The sequence below is a fragment of the Salmo salar genome, chromosome 22, assembly GCF_965601325.2.
Source record: "Salmo salar chromosome 22, fSalSal1, whole genome shotgun sequence".
Classification (NCBI taxonomy): domain Eukaryota; kingdom Metazoa; phylum Chordata; class Actinopteri; order Salmoniformes; family Salmonidae; genus Salmo; species Salmo salar.
The window spans coordinates 11615285-11633189 of NC_138312.1; the positions used below are offsets into that span (position 1 = coordinate 11615285).

At 44.4% G+C, this 17905-nt stretch overlaps 1 protein-coding gene across 2 annotated transcripts in view; it reads right to left on the reverse strand.

Moving 5' to 3' along the window:
• Positions 1-5275: 5275 nt before the first annotated feature.
• LOC106582741 (CTTNBP2 N-terminal-like protein) overlaps positions 5276-17905 on the reverse strand; it is a 28469-nt gene continuing 15839 nt past the window's right edge. Inside the window, exons 2-5 of one of the 2 annotated variants that reach the window (XM_082967364.1) lie at positions 16450-16577; positions 10134-10367; positions 9812-9919; positions 5276-9725 (exon numbers count right to left, since the gene is read on the reverse strand). In XM_082967364.1, coding sequence (XP_082823490.1) covers positions 8442-9725; positions 9812-9919; positions 10134-10367; positions 16450-16548 — 1725 coding nt within the window. In that variant the 5' untranslated portion in view covers positions 16549-16577 and the 3' untranslated portion in view covers positions 5276-8441. The remainder of the gene's footprint in view (positions 9726-9811; positions 9920-10133; positions 10368-16449; positions 16578-17905) is intronic. The other variant, XM_014166122.3, reaches the window with a different exon arrangement.

Genomic DNA, 17905 nt, shown 5'->3' on the forward strand with positions numbered 1-17905 from the left:
TATGCCCCCCCCCCCCCCCCCCCCCTTTTGTTAGACAATTACAAACACTGGTATGTGCACGGTGAGGTGAGGGACTTCGGTATATATAGATATCGGCATGTAAAAGTTATCTAGCCTACATAGCCGTTTAAATATTGGTGATCCCCATATTGGAACGATTTTGACACCCTCATTGACTGATGACAAACCGTTTCGATGCGCGCCATGAGGAAAATTACCCAACTAGGTTTTTCATCTCAATTACTTAAAAAAACAATTACCGAGTCATATGGAACTAAAATAATTAAGGAATCTAACAATTTGTTTTATGCGAATAGGCAAGAATTGTCCCTATTGTCCCTTTACACGCGCTATAATAGTTAAGTAATAATACAAGAGCATGTATGACGTGGCTCCAACCAAATGGTAAACTGCAGAAATTAGTTCAGGAAATTATGGATGACAGTGGTGATATTCTAGTTTAATGTTGCTTGGTGTTGGTCTCCTTTTCATCCAATTGCCCTTCATTTCCTTTGTCCACCATTTCCCTCACGAAACACAGCCTAATACATCAATGTGTATTATCTAAATACATGTCAACGTAAGAAACAGCCCAAAGGTTTTCTATATTTCACTGCTTACATGCAAATGATGGTGTTGTGTTAAGCCCATAAAAAAAACAATTTACTATGAGGACCACACAGCTGGGACCACACAGTCTGTAGTTTATTTTAGGAGATAACTTTGCACATTGGCACACCGCTTAGGCCTATCAGATGTATCTGTGAAATTACCAATTCAACAGAAATGAGAGAACAAACAGAACATTATTGACACTGTATTGTACAACAGTGAGTGCACATGCAAGAGCATATACATTGCGAAAAGGGTGGCTGTGAGCTTTCCAATGAGGTGGAGAACTTCCATAAATCACATCTACCGATGTTCTTGAGATGACGTCAACTTTCCTTATCTAGATGTTACGTTTTGTACATAGCATTGTAAGCTATGATGTGGGAGTTAAACAGGTATGTCTGGAGTTACATTGTGTCAGCCCAGCAAGCGCTGGAGAAAGTTTTGCTTGGGGCACCTTCAACTATGAGAGGTCAAGCTTTCATGCTTTGACACATCATTAACCAGGAACTTGGTATCTCCATAGAGATAGACTGAAAGACCTCATAATCTGTCCCAGAGGTTGGTTGGCTGTTTAAGCACATGCTTGGCCTGGCCTGCCATTGGATCTCAGCTGGATGCCTTTGAGATCAAATGGTTGCCACTATCTGGCCACACTGCAAAGGACGGAAGTACAAGGTCTTTCAAAATAAATGATTTTAAACGCTCTATCCCTTACCCTAACCCTTAAATGAACCTCACCTATAACCTCTATACTTTAGAACAAACATCTTATGGACTATCATATCAATTGTGATGCTGTAGTAAACGTTCTCCTTTGAAGCACGGCAATCTTGAATCCCCTTGACAATGGACCTTGGTCAAAACATCCATGTAGAGGTGTCTATATTTGAAGAGCTATTATTGTTTGACGGTAGGAGATCCTATAGGTTAGGGGGAAGAACAAGAGAAGTTGACCTTATGCCAGGTAAAGTTATGTCCTGGGTCTGCATATAGAAGAAGAGCAGGAGCTGTGTTGCTGCTGGCCTGCCCGCTCCACTTTGAGAGGTCTGGTCATGCATAACTCACCCTGACCTTGAGGTCAGATCCATCTACTTCTCCTGAATTATGGCCACTTACCTGTCAAACAAACACCCAGTGGGCGACTTAATACTCAACATCACAGTTCAAGTTCACAGTATCTTTTTATTCAATGGAAGTGTATTGGTATCCTGCCCTCATTACAGAGAAGACTCTGGGCAGATAGTGTTCAGCAGCTCATCTGGTTAATGTGGAAACAAAGAGCTATGTTCAAGGACACTCCTGGCCTTGTACTTACCACGGTTCAGTTGTAGTTGCTAGGTGCTGTGTGCCTGGGCTTTGCGCAGCTAGGGAAGAGGCCGCTGGACAATGGGAGCATGTGTGAGTGTGTGGGGTCATATTAATCAGCACAAATCCAGAAGCATTAGTCACACACCTAAGTAAAGGTCAAAAACAATACAGCAGCTGCCTAAAAATACCAGCACACAGACAGTGGAGGTGGTGCTGGTATGTGTGTGTCTCTCCTGGGAGCGAGGGGGTGGGTTGATTCAGAAACCTCATGAAATTATTGTTTGCCTAATTATATGACATGATAGATCTTGGTTGTACTCACAAATCTTTTTATTCTTAAACACAGCGCATATGTGCCTTACTGTACATACAAAGACACACATAGTCTACCCACAGCTACATGCAAAGCCCAAAGTGTGTGTCCTTCCTTCGGTTACATCACAGCCAGACTGAGGCGGCGGTATCCTCATTACATGTGACCCTGTCTTTCTTTACCTCCAGGACAGGCTGTAGATTTTACAGTGACAACTCTATAACAAATTGCTTTACAGGAAGCAGGTGATGGGCCAGCAGGCCCCCATGGGCCCCTTGTCTAGAGCGCTCCAGCTGTGGACCTGGAGGGCTTAGCGCCGTGCCACCATGCCACCCGCCTCCTATTCTGGGCCAGGCTCATGGTCCAGGCTAATTTTGGACAGGGGGATGGGGACAGGGGAAGGGGAGAGACTGTGCCTGTGCCCGCCGGCTACATCAGATGTCTGCCCTGGCCTAGATGACGACATGGTTGAGCCAGCCACCACCGCATGTCACTTCCTTTGGCCTGTTAATATATCTCCTCTTACAGTGCGAACAGTCACTCTGCATATTTTTTGGTCTGTGGTTGGAGATCCGCGAAGGGCTTGTAAATTCTCTTTGTAAATCAAGAAAGCTAATGTGTTCACCTTGACCTCTCAGGCACCCATTTCGTTCATACATTTACCGACATACTTACCAGTATAAATGAAGCATGTCCCTACAATCAGAAATGTGGGAGGATTGATAATGCTGTGGGTTTGATTTTCTGCCTCTGGCATTGGTGGCCTTGAATGTGTGCAAGCAAAATGAAATCAGCAGATTATCAATGTGTTTTGGAGGAGTGCAATATTCAACCCAGTTTCCAAAAATGGGGTCTCCATGAAGGTTGTGGGTCTTCCAGCAGGACAACGACCCCAAACACATATCAAAAAGCACCCAGGACACACATAAAAAGATGCTGGACTGCTCTGGAGTTGTCAGCGAGGAGTCCATATCTGAATCACGTCCATAACATATGGCGAGATCTGAAAACAAAAGTTGGTGAAGGGCACCCCTGAAAATGTAAAGAATTAGAGTGGGCCAAATTGTCGGTAGAAAGGTGCAACAAGCTCATTGATGGCTACAAGAAACGTTTGTCTGAAGTTATCTTGGCCAAAGGCTGTGCGAGCAACTACTAGATCTGGGGTGCCAATAATTTTGTCCATGTCATTTGTCTTTATTTTCTTAATGAAAATAGTAAACTTAAGTTTACAAAAATAAAATTGGTTCTGCAATGATGAAAGTCCAATAAGAAGGATAATAAGGGCAACATTTTTTTTAAATGTCCACTTATTTGAGAAGAAATACGGAATTATTTAAGAAAAGTGCAAGGGTGGCAATATATTTAACCACAACCGTAGTGCTCTCTTTTACTCAAAGAACCACTTTCTTTTCTAAGAAAAAGTGCAGCATTAGCAAACAAGTCTTAGAGGACAGAAAAAAATGTCTCTAGGTTAAATGACAGGCTGCCATCAGATATGGGAGCTTAGTCTGCCTCCCCTGAGCTTCCGTCGGCCCGGGCCAGCGAATAGGGCCTGCCTGAACCCTGCGAGGGCCAAGCCCTAGCCTGTCACAGCAGCTCGGACGTGGCCACTCACAGCTCATCATCCAGCGACTGTGTTTACTGAGAGAGCTTTGCTGGAGGCCAGACATGTCTGTGTTGGCCTCGCAACGCGTCCCTGCTGTCCCACAAAGGAATGTTAATGAGGTGAGTTGAGCAGGGGAGGTGACTCGCTCCGTTCACATGCATGTCAGGCAGGAGAGGAGATGAGCAACCGCTTGTCTGCCGTTCGGCCGTATGGTCGGTCAGCATGTGCAGAGCTGCTCTACACTCCATAATGTACGGTCACTGAAATGATCTGGCTTTGGCTTTAGATACCGTGCCAAAGTAAGTAACATGTTGAGCCATGTAAGAGACATGTTAAATATGAGCAACAGAGTGCTGAGCTTAACGGACTGACTTTGGATCAGACAGCAATTGCATAAATGTACTGTACTGTTACATTTCGTACCACAGACCACATGAAACAAGTTGAAAATGTTTTTTTTTTTTAAATGGCCCACAATTTGAATCTCAATTTTATAACATGTAGTGGCTGCCTTTGTGCTTCTCTAGACTGAATCAACACCCAACAGATGTACACACACCACAAGAATACCGCATGCATGTTTTGGGTTATAGCAACAGCACCACTGGTAATGAGGTGCAGAGTAACGCACAAGATTTCACATGCCATTTGTGCAACAATTTCCTAACTTCACATTCCTAATCAGCCACTACTTGCTGTGCTGTGCTGAAGTGACTGGGTAGGAGTTGAGGTTTCCTCTCCTCTCCCCTCTCCAAGCCCCAGCGGCCCACGTATCCCAGGCCGCACGCACACACACACAGCAGGTCATGACCAATGCATAGAGAATGGAATTTGGATCAGTTCCTCAGTGGTTCAAGTGTGACCTTGAATACCACAACATTAAACCTGACTTCTTCATGTGCATGTTACTGTTTCGAGTTATTACATAGAACTAATGCAATGATGTAAGTTGCATTAGCTTAAAATATAATACTGAGTGTGAATGAAAAGCACCACTCTTTCAAAGGGAAAATATGTAGGTATTTATTTTATTAAAGCTTGTATCAAAGTGGAAGAGTTATGTGTTTGATCCTATTGATTCGTACTTAGCAGGAATACCTTATTCATGGGTAAGTCAGAAGTGTGTGTGGTGTGGTAATTGCAACTTTACCACTTCATCCAGAGCTGTTAAGTCCTCCAATCATTTTCTGTTGGCTGTGATTGGAGCGAGCTCCATTCATTGTGTATGTAGTAGGTGTGTGTGTGTACACAGTGATTTTACAGTGTTACCTGCTGGCTGGTGGGCTCTACAGCGGACATGAGAGACAGTGAGAGTACCTTCGACTGCTTGGTAATGAGACAGTGACACCTGGTGGATAGAACCATAAGCAGCGGGATTCAAAACATAAACCGGAAGAAAGCGATAGACAAACAGTAAAAACAGAAAAGCATGGTTGATTTTTAAATGTATATTTAAAACTACCGGGTCAGAGTAATTGATCAATAGATATACATGTATGAATAGATGCAGTGAGGTTGAGGAAGCGAGTGTTCTTCTTTTATATCCATCATGGATAATGCTGTAACAAATCATATGATAAGCAAGGTATAAAACAAATAAACATTCAATCATATGCATGGAAGTCTAAAAGGTTTTGCAATGCAATACAGTACATACTAATCTGTAAAATATGATTTTGGGAGCACCAAAAACGGCCTTTTCTATTTTCACTGTCTTTGACACACTACTAATTTCCTCTGACTTTTCTCACATTCAATCAAATGAACAACAAACGCCAGCAGAAATAATTAAGTGATAATAATAAATATATTAGCATACATTTTTCTAATATATAATACTTTATGATATTTCCCCCCCACAACTACCCCCTCATCATTGCCAAAACAGCTATGGGGTAAATAACACAAGCTATTACAGTAAATTCTCTATAATACTATAACTATAATACTTGATTATCTTACTAAACAATGGGATAATCTCAACTGCATACTCCTTGCATCCACTCTCCTCGCCTCCTTCTCAAAACCCATTGGATGAGAAAGCCAGAGGTCCCTCCTCTCTGACCTTCGCCTCCAATGGGTTTTGAGGAGGAGAGGAGAGAGGATGTGAGGAGTATGCAATTGAGATTCTCCCCGTTCAGCAGTGCTGATTACTAGTCCTGATAGCCAAGTGATATACTAAGGCAATATTTAATGTACCGTATAAAAACCTAATTAAATATTTATATGTGCAGTATAGTAGCTACAGTTGAAGTTGGAAGTTTACATACACCTTAGCCAAATATATTTAAACTCAGTTTTTCACAATTCCTGACATTTCATCCAAGTAAAAATTCCCTGTCTTAGGTCAGGTAGGATCACCACTTTATTTTAAGAATGTGAAATGTCAGAATAATAGTAGAGAGAATGATTCATTTCAGCTTTTACTTCTTTCATGACATTCCCAGTGGGTCAGAAGTTTACATACACTCAATTCGTATTTGGTAGCATTGCCTTTAAAATGTTTAAATTGGATGAAACGTTTCGAGTAGGCTACCACAAGCTTCCCACAATAAGTTGGGTGAATTTTGGCCCATTCCTCCTGACAGAGCTGGTGTAACTGAGTCAGGTTTGTAGGCCTTCTTTCTCACACACTTTTTCAGTTCGGCCCACAAATGTTCTATGGGATTGAGGTCAGGGCTTTGTGATGGCCACTCCAATACCTTGACTTTGTTGTTCTTAAGCCATTTTTCCACAACTTTGGAAGTATGCTTGGGTCACTGTCCATTTGGAAGACCAACTTGCGACCAAGCTATAACTTCCTGACTGATGTCTTGAGATGTTGCCTCAATATATCCACATAATTTTCCTCCCTCATGATGCCATCTATTTTGTGAAGTGCTCCAGTCCGTCCTGCAGCCAAGCACCCCCACAACATGATGCTGCCACCCTCGTGCTTCATGGTTGGGATGGTGTCTTCGGCTTGCAAGCCTCCCCCTTTTTCCTCCAAACATAACGATGGTCATTATGGCCAAACAGTTCTATTTTTGTTTCATCAGACCAGAGGACATTTCTCCAAAAAGTACGATCTTTGTCCCCATGTGCAGTTGCATACCGTAATCTGGCTTTTTTTTAATGGTGGTTTTGGAGCAGTGGCTTCTTCCTTGCTGAGTGGCCTTTCAGGTTATGTCGATATAGGACTTGTTTTACTGTGGATATAGATACTTTTGCACCTGTTTCCTCCAGCATCTTCACAAGGTCCTTTGCTGTTTTTCTGTGATTGATTTGCACTTTTCACACCAAAGTACGTTCATCTCTAGGAGACAGAATGTGTCTCCTTTCTGAGTGGTATGATGGCTGCGTGGTCCCATGGTGTTTATACTTGCGTACTATTGTTTGTACAGGCATTTGCTCCCAAGGATGAACCAGACTTGTGGAGGGCTACACATTTTTTATGAGGTCTTGGCTGATTTCTTTTGATTTTCCCATGATGTCAAGCAAAGAGGCACTGAGTTTGAAGGTAGGCCTTGAAATACATCCACAGGTACACCTCCAATTGACTCAAATTATGTCAATTAGCCTATCAGAAGCTTCTAAAGCCATGACATCATTTTCTGGAATTTTCCAAGCTGTTTAAAGGCACAGTCAACTTAGTGTATGTAAACTTCTGACCCACTGGAATTGTGATACAGTGAATTATAAATGAAATAATCTGTCTGTAAACAATTGTTGGAAAAATGACTTGTGTCATGCACAAAGTAGATGTCCTAACCGACTTGCCAAAACTACAGTTTGTTAACAAGAAATTTGTGGAGTGGTTGAAAAATGAGTTTTAATGACTCCAATCTAAGTGTATGTAAGCTTCCGACTTCAACTGTATATGACAAACCAATATGCGGGTGTAAAATAGATATATTGTGCTCATGACGTGTAAAAATATACATTCTAAATGTTTGACCAGACGATTGGTATGAGAGCAAATATAATATATTTTCATAGTAGTTACACTACACATAATACATAATAGTATTAATAATATTGCATATACACAATACTCCATATACACAGAATACTGCCAACTTATTAAGCCTTGAAGATATGGAATGTTATAATCATGTGCCATTTTAGGAAATACAACATTATAATAATGTGCTTGTGAGCAGCCTAGTTTCAGTATTAAACTCTGCAGTTTAAGATAAGCTCTCTTATTTTGTTCAGTATTTCCAGAACATCAGAGTAGGCTAAATCCAAATCTTGATTTAGAGATATGCTTATTTCCTAACTTAAATTCAAAAGCTGTATTATAAGTAGAGACATTTGATTGTCCCATGACATTACATGTTCTTCTTAGCAAATGTTTGAAAAGTACCCAGCAACTAACATACATGTTGGCCCATTACTCTGTATTACTGCTTATTCTTCTTATATTATATTATCAACAAACCCAAAATGTATAAATACAAATACATATATAGTGCTACAAGAAGAATGAAGCATAATGCATGTCAAAAATCCAATAAATACAGTTAACTTGACAGTGTTTTGGAGCGTGCCTCAGCATACACACGTGTGAGCGGAATTAAAGAACACAGCGCTAGTAGCACTCAGTAGCAGGCTAGGCTAACTAATGGAGGAAACCACCATGTCCAGCTCTTTAACATTCTCCTGGCTGCTGGTGAGACCACAGCTTCCTGACAGGTCAGGAAAGTGGCTGGCTCTGGTACCAGCGATGGATGGCGCTGGAGACTGGGCCAGGCCAGGCTTCTTAGAGGGGATGGGGGGCGGGTTGCCCCTGTCTGCTCGGGGGATTGTTGGGGAGCGGACCCCCAGAGGCAGAGCAGCACCAGAGGCCCTGGGGATGACAGGGGAGGAGGGGGTCAGGGCCAGGTTACGGTAGTCAGTGCCGAAGGGAGAGCTGTTAGGTGGTGGAGGTTTGGCCCCCTGCTGGACTGTGAAGCGGGACAGGACGTGGGTGACGGTGCTGCGGGCCAGCTGCTTGGCCGGGCTGGGGACAGGGACAGGGACAGGGATGCACTCAGGGGACGGGGACAGGTCTCTAGGGGAGTGGGGCAGGCTGCCACCCCCTGTTCCATCCTGCTGTTGCTGCTCTGGATCAGTGTGGCCCTGGAACTTGTGGCGAGCAGCGTGGAAACGCTGGTTGATGCCTGCCTGGTAGGAGGACTGGTAGCTGGGGCTGGTGGCCAGGGCCAGCCGTTTGGCCAGCTGAGGAGAGGAGCAGGGGGAGGAAGTGAGGGAGGAGGACTCTGTGCTGCAGGGGGACAGGCTCTGGTTCAGGAAGGCAGGGGACAGCAGGACAGGGCTGCTGTTCTCACTCCGGTTGTCCAGGCCCAGTCTGTCTGGAAGGGCGTCCTCCCTGAGGCAGTGCCCGTTGACTTTAGGCTTTTCACCCCCCTCTGCCTGGCTGGAGTGTGGTGGTGGTCGTAGTAGTGGTGACCCTCCACTGGTGTCCACAGGACAGTCTCTCCTCTCATCCTGCTCCTCAGATCCCCTCTCTCCCTGCAGCTCTCTCCTCAGCGCCTCCACCTGCTCCTGCAGCAGGCAGCACTGGGCCTCCTCCCTCTTGAGCCGAGAGCGGAGCTGCTCCTTCTCCGTGTCGAACTCAGCCAGCCACTCCTCCACCCTGGCCTCCATCTGCAGGGCCCTCCTCCTCTCCTTCTGCAGCTCAGCCTTCAGGGCCAAGATCTCCCCCTGCTCCTTCTCCAGCCTACGGCTTGCCTCAGCCAGGCGGTGGTCCTCCTCCAGGGCCCGCTGGCTGGCCCACTTGCACTCTTTGGCCAGGGCAGAGGAGAGCTGCTTGTGCTGCACCCGCTCCTCCTCCAGCTGCTCCAGGACCTTCTTCTGTTCCTTCTCCAGACGACGCACCTGGCCCCGCTCAAACTCCAGCTACAGGCAGAATAGAGTACAATAGGTTAAATTGTAAAAACTAAATCCTATAGCAGTTATCACTCAGATATTGATGTTAACTCTACCTGTTGCAAGAGGCGTTCCCTCTCCTTTTCCAGGATGCAAGTGACATCATCGCCCTCGGCGGTGTCCTCTGCATGCCTTCTCCTCTCCTCCTCCAGATCTGCAATGACCTGACACATCCACAGGGGGGAGACAGAGACACAGAAATGATAAGATCCCAGGTCAGGATAATCTGCTAACTAAATACAACTTCCCGGGTGGAAAAGAACCCCTTCTGATTAGATATGCTTCGGGTGCAAGCTAGTTTAGTTCATCTTTAATCTAATCAAAAGTGGAGGGGTTGGCATCTAAGGCCCAGTCACAACATCTAAGGCCCAGCCCTACCTTCTTGTGCCTGCTCTCGGCTGCAGCTAGCTGGGCGAGCATCTTCTCCTGCATCCTCCTGCAGTGGGTGACCACCTGCTTGAGCACAACCAGGGGGCTAGAGCAGGCTGAAGCCTGGTGGACCCCAGGGCTCTGCCCCCCCAACGCCTCACTGTCCCTCTGCAGAGCCAGGAACGGGTCGCTCAGGTTGTACTTCCCATAGCGCTTCTCCACATATGTGTCTCTGCACTGGGCCTGAGGGAGGAGAGGAGACGAGGGTTGAGAAACACTGGGGTAGAGTACTGTATATGTGTCTAAACGGGCTATATTGTGTAGAATGGTTATTGTTGTTGTTCAATTGGCTCTTACTAACAATCACTTAAGTTTCTAGCTGAATAAACAGACTCTGTCCCTGAGATATTTTATAGTTTTGTAAGTATATAAGAAAGTCAAACATCATCGTCAGACAGTCACTAGTACTATGCAGCTACATGTACTATAAACAATACATGTACTATGCACAAGTGTAACCTGGTTTCCCAGCAACGTAAAAAAGCCATAATCTGTTTCTTTTTCAGTTTCTGCATGCTGCCCTTTCCCTTCCTTCAGGCCTGCTGCAATAATCTTCCTTCCACTGTCTGCTAAACAGGAAGTCAGCCACAGCGGCAAACATAACATGCCAAGAGAAACATCAACCATATTTTCTATGGGGGTGGGGATTCCTATCCCTACCAGGAAGATTGAGATAGGGAGAGAGCAGCAGAGAGAGAAAGAGAGGATGAGAGAGAGAGGAAGAAGCAACAGATGTTGTCTGTCTTCAGTCAGAGCGTTTGTAGGGTGGCTGCTCCTGCTGGGGTCTGGGCCAGGTCTGACTAGACCTTTACACTACCAGTGCAGGGGGAACAATGGTGACTTCAGCAACTTGCCTCTGAGCTGACTAGTGGTGGCTATTCAGTAGCCTGATGGTCTGAGAGTAGATACTATTGGCCAGACTGTCAGTTTTTGCCATGATGCTCCTTTACTGCCCGCGTCTGAGTGATGGAAGCGGAGAGAACAGACCGTGGCTCGGGTGGCCCCTGATGATTTTCTTGGCATTCCTGCAACACCTGGTGTTGTAGGTGTCCTGGAAGGCAGGCAGTGTGCGCCCAACGGTGCGTTCGGCTGAGCAGTCGGCTAAGCTAGTAGAGTCCGGTGTGTCTCTGCTAGGCAGGAACAAAACAAATGCCAATGTCATATATAATATCTATCCATCGGTAAAGATATCGGGATACAGAGGCTGTGAAGTCTTGATCATGCTGTTATTTGATCCGGTCCGTTGGGATATGAGAGAGCAGATCAAAAAGGATGGAAAATAAGGAGAGGCAGGAAAGCACAGGAGTCCTGCAAGACCTGAAACATTTCTCTGAAACACACAGTGGGCACAGTCTGGTGCATGACAGCTAGTCATTAGCCATTACCCAATACCCCGGTCCTGTATCTGACCTGTATGACCCAGGAGAGAGAGGGAACATTCCTTAGCCTCACACATCACAACACAACCGTCTAGCACAATGGTCCCCACACCAAGCCTGGTCCCAGATCTGTATGTACTGTAGCTTACTCCTCTCTCACTATGTTATAGCCTGGTCCCAGATCTGTTTGTGCTACAGCCAACTCCTCTGACAATTGTTGTCATCCATCCAGGCCGTGTACGTTTCCAGCTCTCACTCAACGCAGGCACGCACCCCCCCACACACACACACACACACACACACACACACACACACACACACACACACACACACACACACACACACACACACACACACACACACACACACACCACACACACACACACACACACACACCACACACAGGGAGGCTGTTTCGTGTTCCAGTGGTGTTTTCGAGAAGGGGGGAGTGTGAGGAGGAGGAGGAGGACTGCCATTAAACACATTCCTGATGTAGTTAATGTTTAACAGCCAGGTCAACCAAAGCTTATTCACTCATTCCTGCGCTAATGTGGCACTGATAACAGGCACAAAACGGTCCCAATTCTAAAATGTTGTACTTCCTATTTTCCCACACTAGTGTGCGCCAAATATGGGCATCGCTGGGCTCCAACTTTCTGCAGCATGCCACAGCATAAGAAGAAGCAGGTAAGATGAGCCATGGATGGATACTGGTTAACAGTGAGAATAGCTTCAGACATTATCATCAAACGTTGTATAAAGAGAACACAGGAATATCTGTCATATTAACCCAACTTGATTTCCCAGCAAAACATGCCATTATAAGAAATTAGTAAAAAAATAATAAAAAAATAAAAAAAGGGAATATAACAAACCTTTAGACACATTGGAAAAAGGAAATCCCCCTGTGACTGACAGTGTTCAACCACGTACTCTATAGTTCTCATGACATCCTGGGGTGATTCAGAATTAGTAAGAGACTCTGAGCGCCCTGACCAAAAGCAATTGTTCACATGATCCGTCGCTCCAAATACTGGGGAGTTCATATGCTAGCTGACACACGGTTCTTTGTTTTGTGGTCGAGAAATGAAAACATACACCTATTGAAACCCAAAAGAGGAAATGTTGTTATAGTCCTCTAAGCCTTTCTCCATTTGAGTAACTATGGGATCCATTGTTGTAATGCGGCCCACTTTTCTTTTACGTGAGCGCGAGAAGGGATTTCCATATGCCAGTGTATACTGTTTTGAGGTCATCTCAGAACCATTGCTGGCCACAAGAGACTACTGCTTAGGCAACCAAGGAATGAGTTAACAGATCAGGGGGATTTAGTGTCAGTGAAGACACACAGTCAGCCACACATCCTGACCGCTCCAGTTAAGGCCTTTGTTTATTTGTTCACTCCAAGTCTCCCTGCTCACAGTAATCTTCCACCCGCTCAGCACGGTGCATTAAATTGCCTTGCCTTAGATGGCCAGCGCCCAGGAGATGTGTAGATTGTGGTCTAGACACAACACATGAATGATCTAGGGGGACCTTGATTTCTGCAGTTTGTTCACCTGGATACAGTTTGTTGTATTACTCAGGTCACTTTGTGTTGTACTTGGTACTAATCAGCAGTCACGGCGATCAATATAAACTCAACATGACTTGTCGAACATGCAACTAAATCATAACACGTTAGGATGAGCCTGCAGCATTTTTGGCAGATTTTAATTATGCTGCTGCTGTTCTGTTTTTTGTTGTTGTCTGTAAACCACATTGTGTATATGAATGTGATCTTCCTGAGTCTACCTTAAAAAGGATGAATGGAATATGTGGGTTATCAAGCAGAGACAATTCTCAGACTGCAGACAGATAGGAGGGTAATCTTCCCACAGCCAGACAGTCTGACATCCCAGGTGCATGGACAGTATGAATTGGCATAAGTGGCTAGCACCGTGGCTGTACACTGTGGCTACTAAAGTATAGCTTTTTCCCCTGGTTGGCTAAAGGACATCCCATCAATTAAAGTCAGGTTAAATCATGGGAGGTCAAGTAATGGGTAGTCTGTCTCGTCTCCAGCTGTCTCGTGTGTACAGTACAGTACCACTAGAATCATGATAAGAGAGACTATTAGGTAATGGCTAACTCTGCTCTCAAAACCCTGTCCCAGTTTGTGGACCACTAACCTGGCTATCTTACATCCGCGACTCCTGTGAAGCATGAGCCGAAGGTGGTGGAGTGGAGAATTAGGAGTCCAACAGGATGTTGACGGTTCACCACAGTGAGAGGATTTTATTTACAATATTTACAGGTGCAGTATGACTTGGCCAGTAAAAAAATAAAAATACAAACTTGAAGATGACATAAACACTTGGATGAATCAAAGATATTCACAGCAATAAAAAAAAAACTGTGCAGGCATTCAACTACACTACATGGTCAAAGGTATGTGGACACCTGCTCATTCCAAAATCATGCGCATTAAAATGAAGTTGGTCGCCCCCTTTGCTACTATAACAGCATCCACTCTATTGGGAAGGCTTTCCACTAGATATTGGAACATTGCTGCAGGGCACTGATGTTGGGCGATTAGGCCTGGCTCGCAGTTGGCATTTCAATTCATCCCAAAGGTCTTTGATAGGGTTGAGGTAAGGGCTTTGTGCAGGCCAGTCAAGTTCTTCCACACCGATCTCAACAAACCATTTCTGTATGGACCTCGCTTTGTGCATGAGGGCATTGTCATGCTGAAACAGGAAAGGGCCTTCCCCAAACTGTTGCCACAAAGTTGGAAGCACAGAATCGTCTAGAATGTCATTGTATGCTGTAGCGCTAAGATTTCCCTTTATTGGTACTCAGAGGCCTAGCCCGAACCATGAAAAACAGCCCCAGACCATTATTCCTCCTCCAACAAACTTTACAGATGGCACTATGCATTCAGGCAGGTAGCGTTCTCCTGGCATCCGCCAAACCCAACCGATGCTTGGCATTGTGCATGATCTTAGGCTTGTATGTGGCTGCTCGGCTATGGAAACCCATTTCATAAAGCTCCTGACGAATAGTTCTCATGTTGACGTTGCTTCCAGAGTAGTTTGGAACTCGGTAGTGAGTGTTGCAACCGAGGACAGACGAGTTTTATGCGTTACGCGCTTCAGCACTTGGCGGTCCCATTCTGTGAGCTTGTGTGGCCTACCACTTCGCGGCTGAGCCGTTGATGCTCCTAGATGTTTCCACTTCACAATAACTGCACTTGCAGTTGACCGGGGCAGCTCTTGCAGGGCAGAAATTTGACAAACTGACTTGTTGGAAAGGTGGCATCCTATGATGGTGCCACGTTGAGCTCTTCAGTACGGGCCATTCTACTGTCAATGTTTGTCTATGGAGATTACATGGCTGTCAGTAACGGGTGTGGCTGAAATTGCCGAATCCAGGGGTGTCCACATACTTTTGGCCACGTTGTGTATAATGCCTCTCATTGAACACAGGTATAGCTCCACTCTAGACACCTATTACCTGCCCAACCTGCTATCTCACCGGCAAAGGCCAATCTGAGCATGTAGGCCTACTCTTTCCAGGAACCGTCCTTCGCTAGTAATGTTACAACATGATAGCTCAAAATACATTTCTACAATAAATGCATAATTTACCACCATAGACATATCATCATCTCATAAACAACCGTTTTACATGAAGACACACCCATTAGCTTGTGTCATGGTGTCCTAAGTGGGTACAATGCAGGCCTGAAAATATTTATCAAACATTTTAAAGGGGGGGTACTTGTTTCTGAAAATACTGTCACTAAATGCATATCTATAATCCGTAACTTCTTGTCAATCCGTCTGGATTTTATAACGCATAGCCTACCACTGTCTACCACAGGCGAATTATACAGTGCCAATTTGGAGAAAAGTTTGGTTCAGACGGTTTCTATACAGATATCCACATATATACAATCTGGATGGATGGACAAGGAGTTACGGATTATATATATGCATTCAGTAACAGGATTTTCGGGAAACAACTAACCCCCTAAACATTTTTGCCCAATATTTTCCGGCCTACGGATTGTAGCACTCTAGGACACCATGCGTGGATGCGTGTCACGGGTGTCGTAGGGATTGGACCAAAACGCAGCGGGAACGTGTAAACTCATCTTCTTATTTTATTAAAGAAGGAAAACAAAAGAAACACGTATACAAAACCAACAAACGACACTAAACAGTCCCGTCAGGTGCACGAACACAAAACAGGAAACAACTACCCACAAATCCCATAAAAAAACACCCCTACTAAATAGGACCTTCAATTAGAGGCAACAAGGAACAGCTGCCTCCAATTGAAGGTCAAAACAATAAACTAGACATAGAAATAGACCAACTAGAAATAATATAGAAATAAACTAACATAGAACATAACCCAAACAACCCTGAAACACCCTAAACAAACACCCCCTGCCACGCCCTGATCTAACATTTCATGATAAAGGAAATCTGAGTTGTAATCAAATTAATACTTGAAATGGTATGTATATTCTTTGCATTAATAAGTGGTATATCCTTTTGATAAAGTATTTGTCAAATGAATAAGACTTTCATGTTTCATGTCTTAGTTGAATGGGTTTGAATTACTTTGAATTCAATTCTACTTCCTTCAATTAAAATACGGCTTCCTGTGGGGTGTTGCCAGTACAAATTCAATTCAAATTTATTGTTTAAATTGAATGAAATCCTGAAATTCCAAATTGACCCCAACCCTGGTAACAACTTCTCAGACATAATTATAAATCATAGTTTTATCTTTATGCTTCAGACCTCATATTATAGGTAATGGTGGCATCATTGAGGGGCCTTCGGGTCCTGGCTTGAAATTACACAAGGGGAAAGACGATGGATAGCTCTTACCCTGAGGGCCTCGATGACCAGGTCGCGAGCCTCCAGCTCTCCCTCCAGGACACTGAAGAGCATCAGCAGCTCTGGCTTGCTCAGGCTCTCCATGTTCATCTGGGCCTCCTGTGGGCAGGGGACAGGAGCTGGATCATTACAAGAGGCACAGTTCATTCTCTATTCTAATGTTCACTGTAAATACATTGTGCAGGAAGTTGTGTCCTTTACTCATTGTTATAATAGACCAACATAGAAGTTATGTGAATACATTTTTTGCTTTCTGTATTTATACATGATAATTGGATATGATTGGCCAATACTGTACTTAGTTTAAAGTATCCTTGAGTCCTGTGGTTCATTGTGGACCTATGATGTTAAGACATTTTTTACAGCACAAAATGTAGTACAAATCTGGCAAAGACTTGGATATCAGGCAACATTTTAATCCAATAGCTCCACTAATAAAACACTAGATGCATTTACCAGGCCCTACTGAGCCTGGACGATCATAAATACAAGCTAAAAGCTTTTGTAAACAGAGAAAATCCCTGGATTTTCCACTCACTCGCATGGTTCATTTGTCTTTGTGAGGAGCCTGTGAACATCATACATGTGAAGACAAATGCCTCTCACACACACAGGCCAACATATGGTGAGCAGATAAAAAAAAAACTGTCCCAATCTGCATCCACATTGTCACAAAGTTGTCGACAAAATATTAAGTAACTGACAATGAGCTGTTTGCCCTCATTCGTTCCCCTTTGTTCACATCAAGACTCAACAAGTTGTGCTTTGCGATCCTCTCTCCCTCCAACTTTTGGTTGGGCCTCTTGAGAGTTGGTGGTTTTGTTAAAAGGCAGGGTAGAGAATGTTTAAGATCTGCTGTGGTGTCTTTGTAGGCGCCATGTACTCTTTACTTAGTGCAGCTGCCCTGGGTCTGTTGACAACTCTGTGGTATCCACACCTCAAACATACAACCACATTCTGACCAGCCAACACATGCAGGCCAGGCTTTGGAATCAGTGTAGTTCATACAGCATCCCACTAAGTGATGGGATCCTTAAAAGAGTAGAAAACTTATGGTGTGCTCTATGGGATATTATTAGTAGGTTGGAAAGAGACTGTCATATGAGACAAAATAATCAAGAGGGTGCTCTGTTGAACTTGGATGAACCAACAGGGCCAGGAGGACTTCCTGACCAGGTGACCTGACCAGAAAAAAATCATAATAAACCTGTGAGCATTACACTCTATTATGATGTCCTTGTACCTCCCCCAATCAGCATCCCCATATCGGATTATTCATGGCTATAATAGAAAACCTGAGGAAAAAAATTGAAAATATAAGAAACCCTCACACTGCTTTTGCTATTATCACTGCTCTTTATTAAGCTTTTACGTATCGGCCTCAAGGCCTTCGTCAGAGCTCAAAAGCTCTGGATAGTTCCCCATCGACCCAGCACAGTCTGTTAGC